Source organism: Lissotriton vulgaris, chromosome 8 (genome assembly GCF_964263255.1).
Source record: "Lissotriton vulgaris chromosome 8, aLisVul1.2, whole genome shotgun sequence".
Taxonomy (NCBI): Eukaryota; Metazoa; Chordata; class Amphibia; order Caudata; family Salamandridae; genus Lissotriton; species Lissotriton vulgaris.
In genome coordinates, this window is record NC_141696.1 from 597,876,986 (window position 1) to 597,892,792 (window position 15,807).

The window sequence follows — 15,807 nt, forward strand, 5'->3', positions numbered from 1 at the left end:
TTATGAGAGATCTTTTCATTGTGATCACCCATGATAATTATATTGGTTATTTTTTTTGTTCCCAAGAAATGTCTTCTTTCCTGCAACACTTCCGTGAGTAACTAATTGTTCCGACCCCAGGGGGAATTAACAAATTAAAAGTATTAGTTCAGATGAAACCTAACATTCTTTCTCCAATTTAAACAAAATGACACTGTGCAGATTAATACTAACAAACGAAAGTTTCATGTGATCAAAAATAGTCCGTTCTTATCAGTGGCACCAAGCCATCTCTTACATGATCGTTTGTGGATTTAAAAGTTGCTATTAAGATAACAATATGGCCACATTTCTTGTACACACGTCACTTTTGAATTTTGCTGGTTAGTACTTTCCAAGTCATCTTGAACGATGGCTATGCTTGCAACATTCCAACTAGTAGTGTCTACATAATTGCTAAATGCAATTAGAATAAATCACATTTCCAACACAGGTAGGAGCTATGACCAGGAAACTGACAGGTTTTGTATATGACAACATGGAGCTGATAGTTTATTCTCTACTCTGTTAATTCCATCAAAACTGGGAATCACTGTTTTGCCTTCATCAATTTAGATTCTGATAGTGAATTTCCAAACTTAGGACCATGGACCAAGACTAACATCTGAGTTCAAAATATTCAACCTATCTATGTTCCTTGCACCAGGAAAATGAAGAATTACATTAAAGCCCTTCATTCTGAAATGGTCTAGATTAGGGTTTGAATTTACTGATATAAATGTAGTGCACAACAATGTGGAAAATTCAAGCAAATGTTAATCTTTAAATTGCTGGAATATCTTTGTGCTTCCTGTGGTCATTTGACAAGATTGGAGTAATTTCCTATTGGAAAGATCTATTCATGGGCACTTCTAAACAACACTTTTCCTCTGGAAACAAGTCTATGATGACTATATACAATGTCTACTCAGCTGGAGTATAGTAAAGAGCAGCTGGAGTATAGTAAAGTTGAACACGCTTTTCACAGAATGATCTATAGTTAAGTAGGATGTACATTTTCATAATCCACAGAATTAAAAATTTTTGAGCTAATGGAAACTGCCAGGTTTGTATTTTCTTGCCCCATGGTGTTACTATAGCCTTATAGCCCGCCGTAGCGGGCTATACCGGCTATGAAAGGCCCGCTACAGCGTTAAAGGCCTGAGCCGAAGGCGAGGGACTTTAACAAGGCAGCGGGGCTTTAATAGCTGGTATAGCCCTGCTACTAAGAGCTATAAGGCTATTAGAACATTCTGCCACTAGAGAGCAAAATGTTCTAACAAATAAAACAAAGTCTTCAGGGAGCGCGAGGGGATTGAAATCCCCTCAGGTTCCCTGAAGCCTTTGTTCAAAGCTAGAGCTATGAACAAAGAAACATTGGAATGTTGGAGCTACTGGCTTATACCAGCCATTATAAGGCCGGAGTACTCCATTGTTTTTAATGGAGCTACCAACATTCCAATGTTCTAATATAGACTTGTAGCCCACCGTAGCGGGCTATACCAGCTATTAAAGGCCCGCTGCAGCGTTAAAGGCCCGAGCTGAAGGCGAGGGACTTTAAGAAGGCAGCGGGACTTTAAAAGCCGGTATAGCCCTGCTACTAAGAGCTATAAGGCTATTAGAACATTCTGCCACTAGAGAGCAAAATGTTCTAACAAATAAAACAAAGCCTTCAGGGAGCGCAAGGGGATTGAAATCCCCTCAGGCTCCCTGAATCCTTTGTTCACAGCCAGAGCGGTGAACAAAGAAACATTGGAATGTTGGAGCTCCAGGCTTATACCAGCCATTATAAGCCCGGAGCACTCCATTGTTTTCAATGGAGCTACCAACATTCCAATGTTCTAATAAAGATTAGAACATTGGAATGTTGGGAGCTCCATTGAAAACAATGGAGTGCTCTGGGCTTATAATGGCTGGTATAAGCCTGGAGCTCCAACATTCCAATGTTTCTTTGTTCACAGCTCTGGCTGTGAACAAAGGCTTCAGGGAACATGAGGGGATTCCAATCCCCTCACGCTCCCAAAAGGCTTTGTTTTTTTTTGTTAGAACATTCTGTCCTCTAGTGACAGAATGTTCTAATAGCCTTATAGCCCTTTGTAGATGGGCTATACCGCTATTAAAGTCCCTCTCCCTTGTTAAAGGCCCTCGCCTTCGGCTCGGGGCCTTTAACGCTGGAGAGGGCCTTTAATAGCTGGTATAGCCCTCTACGGCGGGCTATAAGGCTATATTGTACCTGCAAGGAGGAACAAGGACCTTTTAAAGAAATTCCTATTTTCAATGGTCATCTTATATCAATCTTCTATTTAACCCCTTCCAGGCTCATGACGAGCTGGGCTCGTCATGGTGTAGCCTCCTCGCACACTGATGACGAGCCCAGCTCGTCATGGAGCATGGGTTTTTAAAAATCTCAGCATAGAAGGAGAATTCAACTAGCGCGGATGTGGTTAATAAGAATCCATTAGTCTTTCTCAAACTCCAGGTATGGGTTAAGATTTGCAACCTGTATGTTTGTGGGTAGCACTAACCTATCATCATTTATGGGCTTAAGCTTTGATTCCTTAAATAATTCCTTCAGATAATTTATAGGCATCTTTACTTCCCTGCTTTGGATTTGTTTGTTTTATTTGTAGTTTTATTTTTGTATTTCTGCCTTGCAGAGATTGTCTGTTCCAAACTGGAGACATTCACATGGGAAATAACCCCCTCCTGGGCAGGATAATCACTGTTCTAATTTCCATAACACCAAAATTTTGGGAGCTTCCCTCTGAATTACCACTATTACGGGGTGTAACTTTCAGGATATCCGTTTTAGACCAGATCAACACTATTGTCTTTTTTTGGGGGGGTGGGGGAGCGGTGGGGGGAGACAAACGTCTGTTTTAATGACTACAAGTGTTTGCAGAATAGTTGTCAACTAAATAGACAAATCAACACCACTTCGATATTTCTGAAAAAAAGTGTAAGAATGGAGCTGAGAACTTAGTGCTGAGCATGCATGGATTCAGATATTCTTGTTCTCTCCCAGAAACGTTATTTAAGGAGAGGCATAGAAGTGCATGTCTGATATCAGAATACTGTTAACTGGATCCTCTTTTTTGAATTAAGAATGATGTTGTATATGATGGAAACTTTATATTGATATGAGGTAAAATGAAATATTCATTAATCTACTAAGCGGAAGGAAACCTCCATGCTTCAGCTTTTCGATGCGGACTGTAAGAAAGAGATCACCTATTTCACTTTGACATCTTCTACAAAGGAGTTGGATCATATAGAGCAGTCTCTAATATCCCCTCTGACCGGTGCTTCTGCAGTAGATTTATTTCTAAATAGGACATCATCTGGTGATTCCTCAGCCACTAATGAAGAAGTCACAGTGTGGAATTGCAAAGGTAATTTATGTGGTTGAACTTGAATCTTTTTGGATGATACACCAACACTTGTCAAATAAATTAGCTAGTGAGAAGTGTGTAGCAGCAACCATACCTGTAGAGTGGTAGCCAGGTGGCTGATGTGTTCTGTTCTGCTTGTTTCTAGAGCTTCCCCTTGGGAAATGCAGCTTTCAGTTTCTCGTATTTGTTTCTGCTGATTTATTTAACTGTCCGTGCCCTTAATTTCTTTATTAACTTTCAATTGCAGAAAGTTTGTCTCGCATAGTTACTCACCTCTCTCATTGTTAGTGATGAAGCAGAAGCTGGTCTAGGCAGAGCCACCAAGCCGACACACAATGGAAAACAGTAGGCAGTCTGCTCATGAAGAAAGCGGCTGCAAGTCGCACTGGGCGCCACCTTCAATGCTGAATGTGTGTGTGGTCAACCCACGCAGCCTTTCAGCCCATAAACTTTCTATGCTTAGTTTGCAATAAATAAGTGGCAGGCCTTCAGTATTGCTCAGGAGGCCACTACAGCTTGCATTTCCAACAGGACTTGCCATCGCTGCCACATGCCTGTGTAAATACTTCCTACTAAGCATCACACCTCTATAAATGTGACAATTTGGGCAAGTCTAGGTGACCCACAGCTGTAAGATTGACCTGGACGCGCTAGAATCTTGTTATGTATTTCATTGACAAATTGATGTGCTCAACTCGAAAATAGGTAGTCGGGGCCACCATGTGGTGGACTGTCTTATGTATGGGCCGGTGTCACCAGTGAAGTGGCCGTGCCAAGCACTGGCAAATAATTGTACATATTAAGAACTACTCTCGGCCACCTGAGGTGTCTTGAGTCACATAGAGGCTCAACAGCAAAGAGTGGCTGCGTAAAATGGCAAGCTTGCATGCACCAGCACACGAAATGAGCATATCCAGCCACTTCCATGACGTGGTTCCAATGGGAAAGGGAAGGGCTGACTCTGACGTGTTGAAGTCAGGGCCGTAGACGTTGTCGTCTATAATTTTGATGATTAATTCTGTTTTCTTCTCTCTAGATCTTATTACATGTTTGGAAAAAGCAAGTCGGTTTTCAGAGCCTGAGTACAGGTATGAGATTGACTTCCAATTTACTTGAACATAGCAGAACAAAGTCAACGTTTTTTGTCTATGAATTGTAAAGTTACACATTGATGTTTATTTTTAGGACCATGACTATATGCATACCTGTAAATGAGGGTTTTGGTGAACCAGATAATGTGATCATGCTGAAAATTAAAGTAATAGTGATAGAGCGCACAGGTCACCCGAGTCACCAGTTTACCAATTTTCACGCACTGGGCCCTGTCATGCATATTATGACTGAGTTTGCGTGAACCGGGTGATCTTTCCACGCTACTATGAGTAATCAGGGGTTGACTTTTTCACCACTATAATTCATGTACCTGACTTACCACAGGCACATTTCTCCTGATGGACCAGGGGCTATCAGTGGACAGGTGATAAGATTTTCATAAACACTTCATATATTCAGTTCATTTAAACCACTTTGTGATATATAATGACCACAGACACCTGGGGGGTTTTCAAAGCTTTATATAGAGTAAGTTTAGAATGAATATGCCATGAGTGTGAGGCAAATACAGATCAGTACATCAATAATCAAGAATAAAAGCACAATGTAACTATGGATGAGGGCAAGTACCATTGAGTACTAGGGAACACTACAGGGTATGAGTACTAGGGAACATGCTAGTCAGTACGAGTTTAAACTAAGGCAGAGTGACTGAATAGGGCTAATATGGGTACTTAATATTCGTGTTCTAATTACTAACTCTAAGCTATCTTCTCTAAATTCACAGCAACCATACTAAAGGGAAGGGATAATTGGAACAAGCTAAAATAAGCAGTCAGTTTTAATAATATCCTATAGGTAGGGAAAGAATTGGAACATCACTAATAAACAATTTCATAAAAGTCACTTTCGAAAAGGCGATAAGAAAATACCACAGGCAAGAGTGCTTTATTAAGAAGAGGAAAAGTAAGAGTATAGTTTAGACGGACACCCACAATTATATTTACCTAGGACAGGAATGAAGACCAACCCTGGCCACGGGTCAGCTTTAGAATAGGCAGGGACAAGGACCCTCAAGAATTCGGAAATGCCAGTAGGCGAGCAGGTACAGCTCTGGGACAGTCAGGACAGAATACCCCTCAGGTTTTGGGTCAGGACTGGGCTCATCAAAGGGCACGACCAACACCTGCAACTTCGGATGCAATGCCTGCGTTACTCCCTCTCTGCACGGAATCCGCCAGTAACCCCGATTGGGTTTTCGAATCCCCAGCAAAGTGCTTCGCCAGCACTTAAGACTATTTCCACCCCTTGGAGTTTGTGGAAAATACGGACAGAGTGCTCCGCAGCGCTCTGTATCAATCACCTATAGAGTTCGTAGGGTCAGTGACAGGTCAGCTACTCGGACAAGTCGGACAATTTTCTCTAACTAAACTAGGCTAGTTATACTCTAATTGGACCCCTAGACCACCCACAAATGTTGCAAGTGACAAGGTCCCATCTTTCGATTGGTCAAGAGAGGTGGTTAGGTCATTGTCACCTCCTAAATTCTGCGTTCCCATGTTTAAATCTTTAAATGACAGTACCCACCCCTTGAATTCCTGTTCCCAGGCATACGTGTAGAAGAGGACAATAGAGCATACAGTAGAAAGAAACAAATGTTGCATTTCAGGTGAAATTCAGCTTCTCCTCTCTGGGTTATGAGGCAGGTTCCCAGGAGCATCTCAGCTTCGGTGGCCAGCTGGCTGAGTTCCACTGATGCAAGGCCCGGTCCTCATGTCAGGTGACCAGGTCCACATGGGCTTCTAAAATGGCGCAGCTCCCCAACTCCCAGGCCCCCAGATACGCGGTACATGAAAAGTAAGCGAAAACAAATTAGAAACACAGAAAAAATGAATACACTGTATACCATGAAAAGCTTCACTGCACCCCTTACTTTATAATATCTATAGCATTGAGGGTTAATGCGGGAAAGACAGATATGCAAAAGCAGCATGAGCTAGCAGAGAGCATGGTTAAAGACAAGCGGCCATATTTAGCAGTAATGCGCATGAGCGAAAACATCCCTCCAAATTGCGAGTGCGTCACATCACGTGGGTGTGACCGACTCATGCGCAGACTGGATTTCTGCGAAGCGGCCATTCAGTAGTGCAAGCATCATTATGATTAACAAAACACAGATGCGAGCTTCTCTCGGGCACCCGCGTGTACTGAAAAAGGTGAGATTTAAGACGGACAGGATTGGTTAATGCTTATTAAAGGTTAGACGAGGTTCGTGAATGAGCAAGTCGCTTTACGTGCGAATCCTTGCTCCATCAATCCCCTCTTTGATGATATTTACTATCATCACTATAAATGGAAACAGATGCCAACTTCATTCTTGCATATCATTCATCTCAATTTCCACAAACTTGTTGTTGAGCTTTCTCCCTGCATCCTTATTAGGATGAAAGCTTTTAGCTCTCTTGTAAATTTCGTTCTTCAATTCTTCTAATTCTAGCTCATCAACATTACGCTTCACTCCTCTTTTGTTCACTGTATATTTCTTTTTGCATTTTTGACATTTGCAGCAGATAAATATAATCAGTACAACCACACCTATTCCAGCTATTGGCATCAGTATTTTCCATAGAAGGTTTTTACCCAAGTTAGAGAACCAACTACCTATTGAGGAGAGACCATCAGTCAGTCTCTTCCAGGCACTATCAACCTCCAATGGTTTGAGTTCTTTTTCCAAACTAGTTATGTTTCTCACATATTTTTTTATTTCAATGCTTTTATCAGGAATGTAAGTGCAACAATGTTGCGCCTTCAACATTCGGCAGACTCCGCCCTCTTTTGCCAATAAGGTATCAAGAGCAAGGCGATTCTGTAAAACCATTGATCTGATCGCAACCATTTCAGTATTGACCAGCAGGAATCCAGCAGCAGTGTCAGTTGATAACCTATCCACTACTGTAGACAATTTGCAGATACGGTGAGTATTCAGAACTACCCCCATTCCAGGTATCAGTGCGCTAAATATATCACCTACAATTTCTCCTACACTCTCACACCTACTACGCACTAAGCCATTAGTGTTTTCATTGCTTCCAGCAGCACTGTTCACATGGTATATTTTCGGGAAAACAATGCCAAAATAGCAGCTTCCATACCAGTGATCCGGCAATTTGAAATAAGCCTTGTTTCCACATATATAATAAATTACGGGAAACACAGGTTCTGACCCATTTTTGAAACCCCAACCTCCAATTACCTTGTAATTATGTTCACACTCGCTGGAACCGATGAATACATTGTTATAATAACTAGTCTTCCCTCTATGCAGACAGAGTTTCCCTTTCCGTTCAAAATCCAGCAACAATGCAGGACTAGCTTCGCCTTCTGAGGTGCTTTCCATGTTTTCTGCCCACCTAGGGATTCTATCTTTCTCATCATTGGCCTTTTTCTGAAATTTCTCCCTCCTTCTTTCTGCCATTTTCAGGAACATCTTTTCCTGCTCTTGTAAGGAACAGGTCAGATTATTTTCTCTAGCTTCATTTAAGTCTATGTCACCTATGGTCAGGAAATATTCTCCCATATAACGGGTTACCTCGCTTCTAATATGTACAATGTTCAGATTTCCTCGAACAGGAAGTTCTGAAAAGATTACGTCAGTGTTTGAGTAGTAGTACTGTAAAGTGCTTCTATAGAATAAGCTTGCTAATATACTACAGGAAATTCCGTAGGTCAGGGGTAAATGGTGATATGTCACGCTTTCAGCTACAGAAGTAGGTAGCTTCATGCATACGTAATAATCTTCTATTTCCATAGCTTCTACATAGTGCACTAAAAGATTAGCGAAGACATTTAACTGAGTTCTGTTTTTCAATTTTTGAAAATGTAGTCCACCCTCATCTGAAGCATCTAAGTCGGGTCGTTTTTGTTTTAGTACAGCAGAGTTGTCACGTCTTTCTACACTTCGTGATGTTTCTACAGTCGGTTCAGCTTCTGTGTCTAGAGTTTCTGGATTAGTGGGGTACAAGTTAGGATCTTTACTTATCATAAAAGGTATAAAAACGGTTAGTCCTATCCATATTATTATCAGTACGGCTATACTACAAAAACAGATTTTACAGCAAGTTTTACAACAACTAAATTTGGATCTTCCATTTACATTCGAATCAGACATAGTGGCTTACAGGTGGTTCTCCAACCCCTCTTTGTTTCTTTACACCGAAGGTTCACTCAGGTTTTCCTCAAGGAGGGTCTTCGTTAGAACTCCGATCAGTAATTGACTCTTCGTCACTTTTGCCACTTGTTTCTGGTTCGTCAATTTCTTCCAATACCAAGAAAGTCCATTCAGGGCTCCGATACAATTTGCTTTGTCTCTTTAATCGTGTACTCCGTCGATGTGACTGGTCTCGGGCTTCTTTTCTTTCACTGGCAGCCCTTTTTCGGTCTTCTAGTTTTTCTTCAACTGTCTTTATCCTTAGTCTCAGTCTTTTTATGTATTGGGGTTCATTCTTCTTCTTGGGCCGTTTAGTGGTCGAGGAAACTTGGCCTTCCTCGTGAACTCTCTTGTTCTCGCTTCGTTGTGGCACTATAGTTTCGGCAGTGTTTATTTCCCTTCCTGTCTGACTAGTTCCAGGTCTTTCATTAGCCTCTTCTGCCTGGTTTCTAAGCTGGCCTTGTTCAGGTTTAATTTGTATTTGATTTCTATTTTCAGGCAATTGTGATTCTGCTTCCTGAACGCGTTCGTCTATTTCTATCTGTTCCTGTTCATGCACTTCGACCCCTTGATTTTCTTCCGCATGAACTTCAGCTTTAATCACTATCTGTCCCTTTCCAGTCTCTGGAGTTTCAGGAGGAGTGTCGATGACTTGATCTGTCCCTACTTGGCCTATTTCCTGATCAGGTTTGTTGTGAGTCTCGATGACCTGACCTTCGTCCTCTAATTCTGTCTCACCTTCACTATCCCACTCACTATCTAGGTAAGAATATTTTCGGGTTCTTATTGGATCAAGAACTTGGTCGTCGGCAGGGAACCACTTGACGTCCTGACTTGAGCTTGGTAGTTCGATGTCAGCGAGATCTGGACCCTCTTCTGGAGCCTCCTCAGCTGTGCTACCTTCAGCTTCAGTCGCGTTTTCTCCTGTCACTGGCTTCGTGTGACTGGCATGGATCCACTTCGGTACGCCCGCACACTTCACAGCAGTTGTGGTTACAAGGATCACTTGCCTCGGCTTTCCCCACTTTGGTCCAAGGCAACTCTTCCGGGTGTGTTTCTTTAACACCACCCAATCACCTGGTCTCAGTTTATGTGCTGGAGTTGTAGGCCATTCGACAGCAGTCTCTCCAATCTGGTGAGAGATAGAACGCACTTGGTCACCCAGCTGCCTGCAGTATTCTAGCACTAAATCATCAGAAATACTTAGCAGTTTGTGTCCAGGTACCCATGCCTGCCGCATTACTCTTCCCATTAGTACTTCATGGGGACTTAGGCCTGTTTTTCGGTTTGGAATACTTCTCAAACTCATCAGCACAATGGGTAAAGCTTCTATCCAGTTCATTTTGGTAGAATCACACACTTTCGCCAGCCTGGACTTGATGGTGCCATTCACTTGTTCAACTATTCCAGAAGCCTCCGGATGATATGCACAGTGCAGCCTCTGTTCGATCTTAAATGCTGTACAGAGTTCTTTTAGGATTTCGTTGGAAAAATGCCCACCTCTGTCTGTTTCAATCGTCTCTGGAATTCCAAATCTAGGTATCAGCTCTCTAAGTAATAATTTGGCTACAGTTATGGCATCATTTTTCTTTGCTGGGTAGGCCTCCACCCATCTGGAAAACAGGCAAATTATGACTAGGACATATTTGTATCCTTTGCACATGAGCAATTGGATAAAGTCCGCCTGCAACATGACAAAAGGACCCTCTGCCTTCCCAATCGTACTTTGTTCCACTACTGTCTTTTTTCCTGCGTTGAATTGCTGGCACACTAAACACCTTTGGCAAAGCTTATCCGCTATGTTCCTGAACTTTGAGTTACGGAATACCTTGTCAAACATACGGCACATGGCATCTCTCCCAATATGTGTGTCCTCATGTATGATCCTAGCCATTGGGGCTACCAGACTGTCTGGTAATACAGGCACACCAGTTTTGTAAATCACAACACCATCCTCGTCTCTGGGTTTACATTCATCCCTTTCCCACCTGTCTTTTTCTTCCCTGTCTGTTGCCTGTTGTATGTCTCTCATCTCCTCCCATGTAGAAACACTTTCAAACATCATAAGTTGGCAGCTGCTTCCACCTCCCCATAATTTGACTTGGAGGGACATTTTGTATCGGGCACAGTATTGGGCGATTTGGTCAGCGTACCGGTTTCCGGCAGTTACATCATTTCCAGACCTGTGAGCCGCACACTTGACCACAGCCAATTCTTGGGGCAATTGGATAGCTTCCAGTAAGTTCTGTACCACCTTTCCATTTCTGATAGGGGTACCTGAGGAAGTCATGAATTCTCTTTGTAACCATAGTTGGCCGAAGTCATGAACAACCCCATAACAGTACTGGCTGTCAGTATAAACAGTTACCTTTCTGTTCTTCCCTAGTTTACAAGCTCTTGTCAATGCGATTAACTCTGCTACTTGTGCAGATTTTATGTCGCACAGGTAAGATGCTTCCAAGATTGTCTCCAATGTAACTACAGCATAGGCAGCACTCAGACCTCCAGCCTCATGTCTTAAACATGAGCCATCCACAAACATCATAAGATCCTCGTCAAGTAAGGCTATTTCTTTGATATCAGGTCGTGGCTTGGTGCTAAATTCAGTTAGGTCCATGCAGTTATGCTCAACTTCACCTTCTTCTTCTATATCCAGGGGAATGGGCAACAGGGTTGCAGGGTGCAGAACATTACACCGGGAGATGATCACATTCTCAGCACCTATAAGAATTCTCTCGTACTTGGTCAGCCGACTAGGGGTGAGATACTGGGTCTTGGTTCGGGTCAGCAAGATCACAACGGAATGCGGAACATATACAGTGACAGGATGTCCCATAACAATGTTTTCACTCTGTTCTAGACTTGCACAAGTAGCAGCTACTGCTTTCAGGCATCCGGGTAATCCAGCAGCCACTGGATCCAGAGTGGCCGAAAAGTAGGCCACTGGACGCCTAGTCAGTCCATGTTCCTGTGTTAGGACTGAGAGCGCACAATTGTCTCTTGTATCACAGAACAGTTCGAAGTTCTTGGAATAATCAGGCATTCCTAAGGCTGGTGCTGAGCATAGGCAATTTCGCAATTTTACCCAAGCGGTCATGCTTTCATCGTCCCAACTAACTGGGTCTTCCACTCCCTTCCTGGTCATCTTTTTTAATGGCTTGGCTAGAGCTGCGAATCCCACAATCCATTGCCTGCAGTACCCTACAACTCCTAGGAACATTCTTACTTCTTTCTGGGTTCTGGGGAGTTCCATCTCTCGAATTATTTTGATCCTTTCTGTAGTAACTTTCCGAATCCCTTTTTCTATCTGGTGCCCCAGATATTTCACTGAGTTCTTACAGAACTGTAATTTGTCTGGGGATACTTTATGTCCTCCCTTTCCTAGGTGATTCAACAAGGCAATGGTATCAGTGACACATTGGTTTGACTTTTGGACGCCACCAGAAGGTCATCTATGTACTGTACCAAAACAGACTCCTTTGGCAGTACTAAAGATTCAAGGCATCTTTTTAGGATCTGGTTGAAAATCGAAGGACTTTCAGTGTACCCCTGGGGGACACGATTCCAGACATAGACATGGCTGTCAAATTCAAAACTAAAAAGAAATTTGCTTTCGGGGTGCAATGGGATGGAAAAGAATGCATGACACAGGTCAATGACAGTGAACCATTCCGCATTCCAAGGAATCTGATACAGTATCACTGCGGGGTTGGGCACAATGGGACAGCAAGGTACAACAATTTGGTTTACCTTACGCAGGTCCTGCACTACCCGATACTTTCCGCTAGGCTTTCTAATTCCAATTATGGGCGAATTACAGGGACTGCTCATCACTTCCTGTATGATGTTGGCTTCGAGCAATCGGTTTACTTCAATTGCGACTCCAGCCTTTACTTCTGCACTAATTTTGTACTGTCTGGTTCTTGGGTAAACAGCATTTGTTTTTATTGATATTTTAACTGGGTCTACATTTGCCATTAAGCCTACATCTCTTCCAGTGAAATCCCACACTTCAGGTACCACTTTTAGCTGTAGTTCTTCAGGTAAGTCTTTAATAGACAGGAGCTTAATTTCTGTGTCTGGTCGTAGTAACATCAATTTGTACAAGCTATCTTCATCTGGGGTCTGGATTTCGACGCCGTTTGGTGTGCAAAAGATGGTACAATTCATTTTGCACAACAAATCTCGTCCTAGCAGGTTTACGGGACTGGAGTCACAGACCACAAATCTGTGCATGTCTTTGAAATTCCCAATGGAAATCTCCATTGGTTCAGTTACCGGAGTACTGATTATCTGATTGGAAACACCTACTACTTGGATAGCTTCTCCCGAGAGGGGTAGGTTAGGTACATCCACGGTTCTTACAGTGGAACGGGTAGCACCAGTGTCCAACAAAAAGGTGACGTCTTTTCCTTCAACCTTTCCTTCTATGTATGGTCCAGTCTGGTCTACCGGTAAGGAGGCGCCAAGTACGCACTCCTTGTCCTCCCCCCCTCAGGCCCCGTCAATATTGATCATCACAGAGGAAGGAATCATTTAACAAGAACTGTGAAGTTGCTGCATTTCTCTCATTCGCTCCTTCCCACACCTCAGCCCTTTCATTCTGCTGAGCCTGATTTTTATAATTTTGTCTAGGAGCGCGAGGCAACGGAGGCTGGTTTACCTGTGGTTGGTTCTTCCGTGTCCCCTCTTTCTGCACCTGTGGATTTAAACCATTTACGGGGGCATTACCAGCCTGCAAATGTGGACACTCGTCTCTCCAATGCCCTATCTGACCGCACCCGTGACAGGGAAATTTCTTCATAGCCTCTTCTCGACTCATTTTTACCCGGGGTTTCCCTCCTCCCCCAGCAGTGGGATTCTGTGCGTTATATTATTATTATTCAATTTACTTAACTGTTTTTCTTGCTGTTCAGCCAATTTCACTTGTGCCCACATAACCTTTTCTTTGAGGGCTTTCTTTTTGTTCTCTATCTCATCTTCGCAATACTTGGCATATTTCAGGACATCATCTATGGGCTTACCTTGCCAACTGATTTTATTATCTCTAATCCACTGAGATATTTCAGGTCTTAATCCTAGCACGAATCGGTAACTGAAATGGGTCATATCCTTCATGTCCACATTATCGATTCCACTGTAAGTTTTGAACACCTGCAGTAACCTTTCATAAAAGGAGTGGACGATTTCATCGCGCTCTTGGGTAGTTCTATCTATTCGGGTCCAATCAGTTTCCTTTGCGGGTACCTTTTTCTTCAGGTATTGTATGACTTGATCAGATTTCCTCATTACCTCGGGTGAGGGAGTTCCGGTTTTGGAGTCTCTCTCATATTCATCACTGGGCCAATCAATTTCAATTTTGCATTCGGTCCACAAATCTACAGGCACCACAATGTCGAAAAACCCATCCAGGTCTTTCAGAAGACATTTCTGAACCTTTATGAAACGTTCGACCTGTCTGTACCAGTCGACGGGTTTCTCTCGCAGTTTTGGGAAGTCATTAGTAAATGACACAATATCTTGTCTAGACCAAGGGACATGGACATATTTTCCCCCAGGTACTTCTCTCATGGGACATAATTTTTCTGCTGGCCCTACTTCTTTTAGTACGTATTCTGAAGCCGTGGTTTTAGTCCCACTATCTTCCTTTTTCTTGGCCCACCGGGTTTTCCATTTTTCAAAATCTCCCCATTTCTGTAGGATTTTCAGTAATTCTTTTATTTGGGTTTGTTTTCCTGACACATTCATGTTTTCTAAATCTTTGTCAGAAAAGTCCGCCCTGTAAGGTTTCTGAAGGACTTTGGAACGACTAACATCTATTCCCATGTCAGTGGCAGTGTCCATTAATCTCTCATGGAGCACTCTGGTGTTCCGGGTAAGGCTTTTGCTGATAAACAGCAACTCTTCCTCACTAAGGGTGTTCAATCTATCCAATCCCACATTACCGGCCATAAGTTCCTCGATCTCTATTCTTAGTCTATATATCTCTAACGGTTTGGGTTGAGGTGTGTCTTTTGGGGTGTCTTTTTCTAATTCTTTGGTCCATCTATCCAATTCTTCTGGAGTTACTACAGTGGCACTCCTGACCCCTGAAGTGGTTTCAATCAGGACCTCTTTTGCCCTAGCTTGACTCCTTGCCCTTGGCACACTTGTTCCAGGTTCCCTTATGGGCAGATCCATTAAAGAGATTACAGACTCACACTCACTTTCTTGATCATCGACTATGAGTGGCTCTTTTCTTGGGGGCGGTACAATAGGAGTAATAATAGGAGTTCTTGGACTAGTCAGTCTATCCCCATAAAGAGGTATGGCTGGACCAATGGTTACCGGGATAGTCAGTGAATCCGGACTGGGATTTATCTGGGCTATGGTCTGAATTAAGTCATTTCGCTGTTTGTTCAGGGCTTCCTTTTCTCTTTCATGCAAAAACCTTCCTGAAGAATTGTCATGCATCACTTGGGGTACCAATGTGGGGTAAATACTTGGGGCTGTCGGAAGGACCAAACTTGGTCGGCCTTCCCCAAACGGTCGGTAATTTGGGACCACGGAACTAGGTCTGCAAAACCCATCACTATCACTGGCCTTACTTTCCGTGCCCGTTACATCTGTCTCACTGGCCCTTCTACATCTAGGATATTTAGAAAACGGGTTTTGTGAACTCAAAGATTCTGACTCTGTAACATAGGGAGGTGGATTTTTCATCAATAAATCCTCTAGGTGTTCATCTTCTGAGTCCCCCATAGCCATGAGGTGTTGGTTTTTCTCCGTACACTTCCCTTTCCCCTCTTCGTGTACCCCAAACATTGGAAACAGTCCCTCAACCATCATATTCTGTCTCCATTGTTGCATCTTTTTCTCTTTAGTTTCTTTTTGGACCTTTGGATACCACTTACTCACTCCCTTATCCATTCGGGGTCTGTCTCGTTCTAGAGCTTCAATTTCCCACTCCTCTAATGCTTCGTATTGAGTTAATCTGGGTCGGGGATGTAATTCATTCATTCGGGTTCTTAAGTTAAACAGGATCCTACCATTAAAGGTACCATCAAGGGGAAATGCTAAAACCCCATCATCTTCCGTATACCTCATCCAATTCTCCAACCATACACAGGTATGATACCCTTTATCAAACATCATGAA

General features: G+C 42.9%; 1 protein-coding gene across 1 annotated transcript in view; it reads left to right on the forward strand.

The window, feature by feature from the left end:
• DCBLD2 (discoidin, CUB and LCCL domain containing 2) overlaps positions 1 to 15,807 on the forward strand; it is a 540,831-nt gene that overhangs the window by 230,592 nt on the left and 294,432 nt on the right. The window contains exon 4 of the mRNA XM_086934447.1: positions 4,447 to 4,498. Coding sequence (XP_086790573.1) covers positions 4,447 to 4,498 — 52 coding nt within the window. The remainder of the gene's footprint in view (positions 1 to 4,446; positions 4,499 to 15,807) is intronic.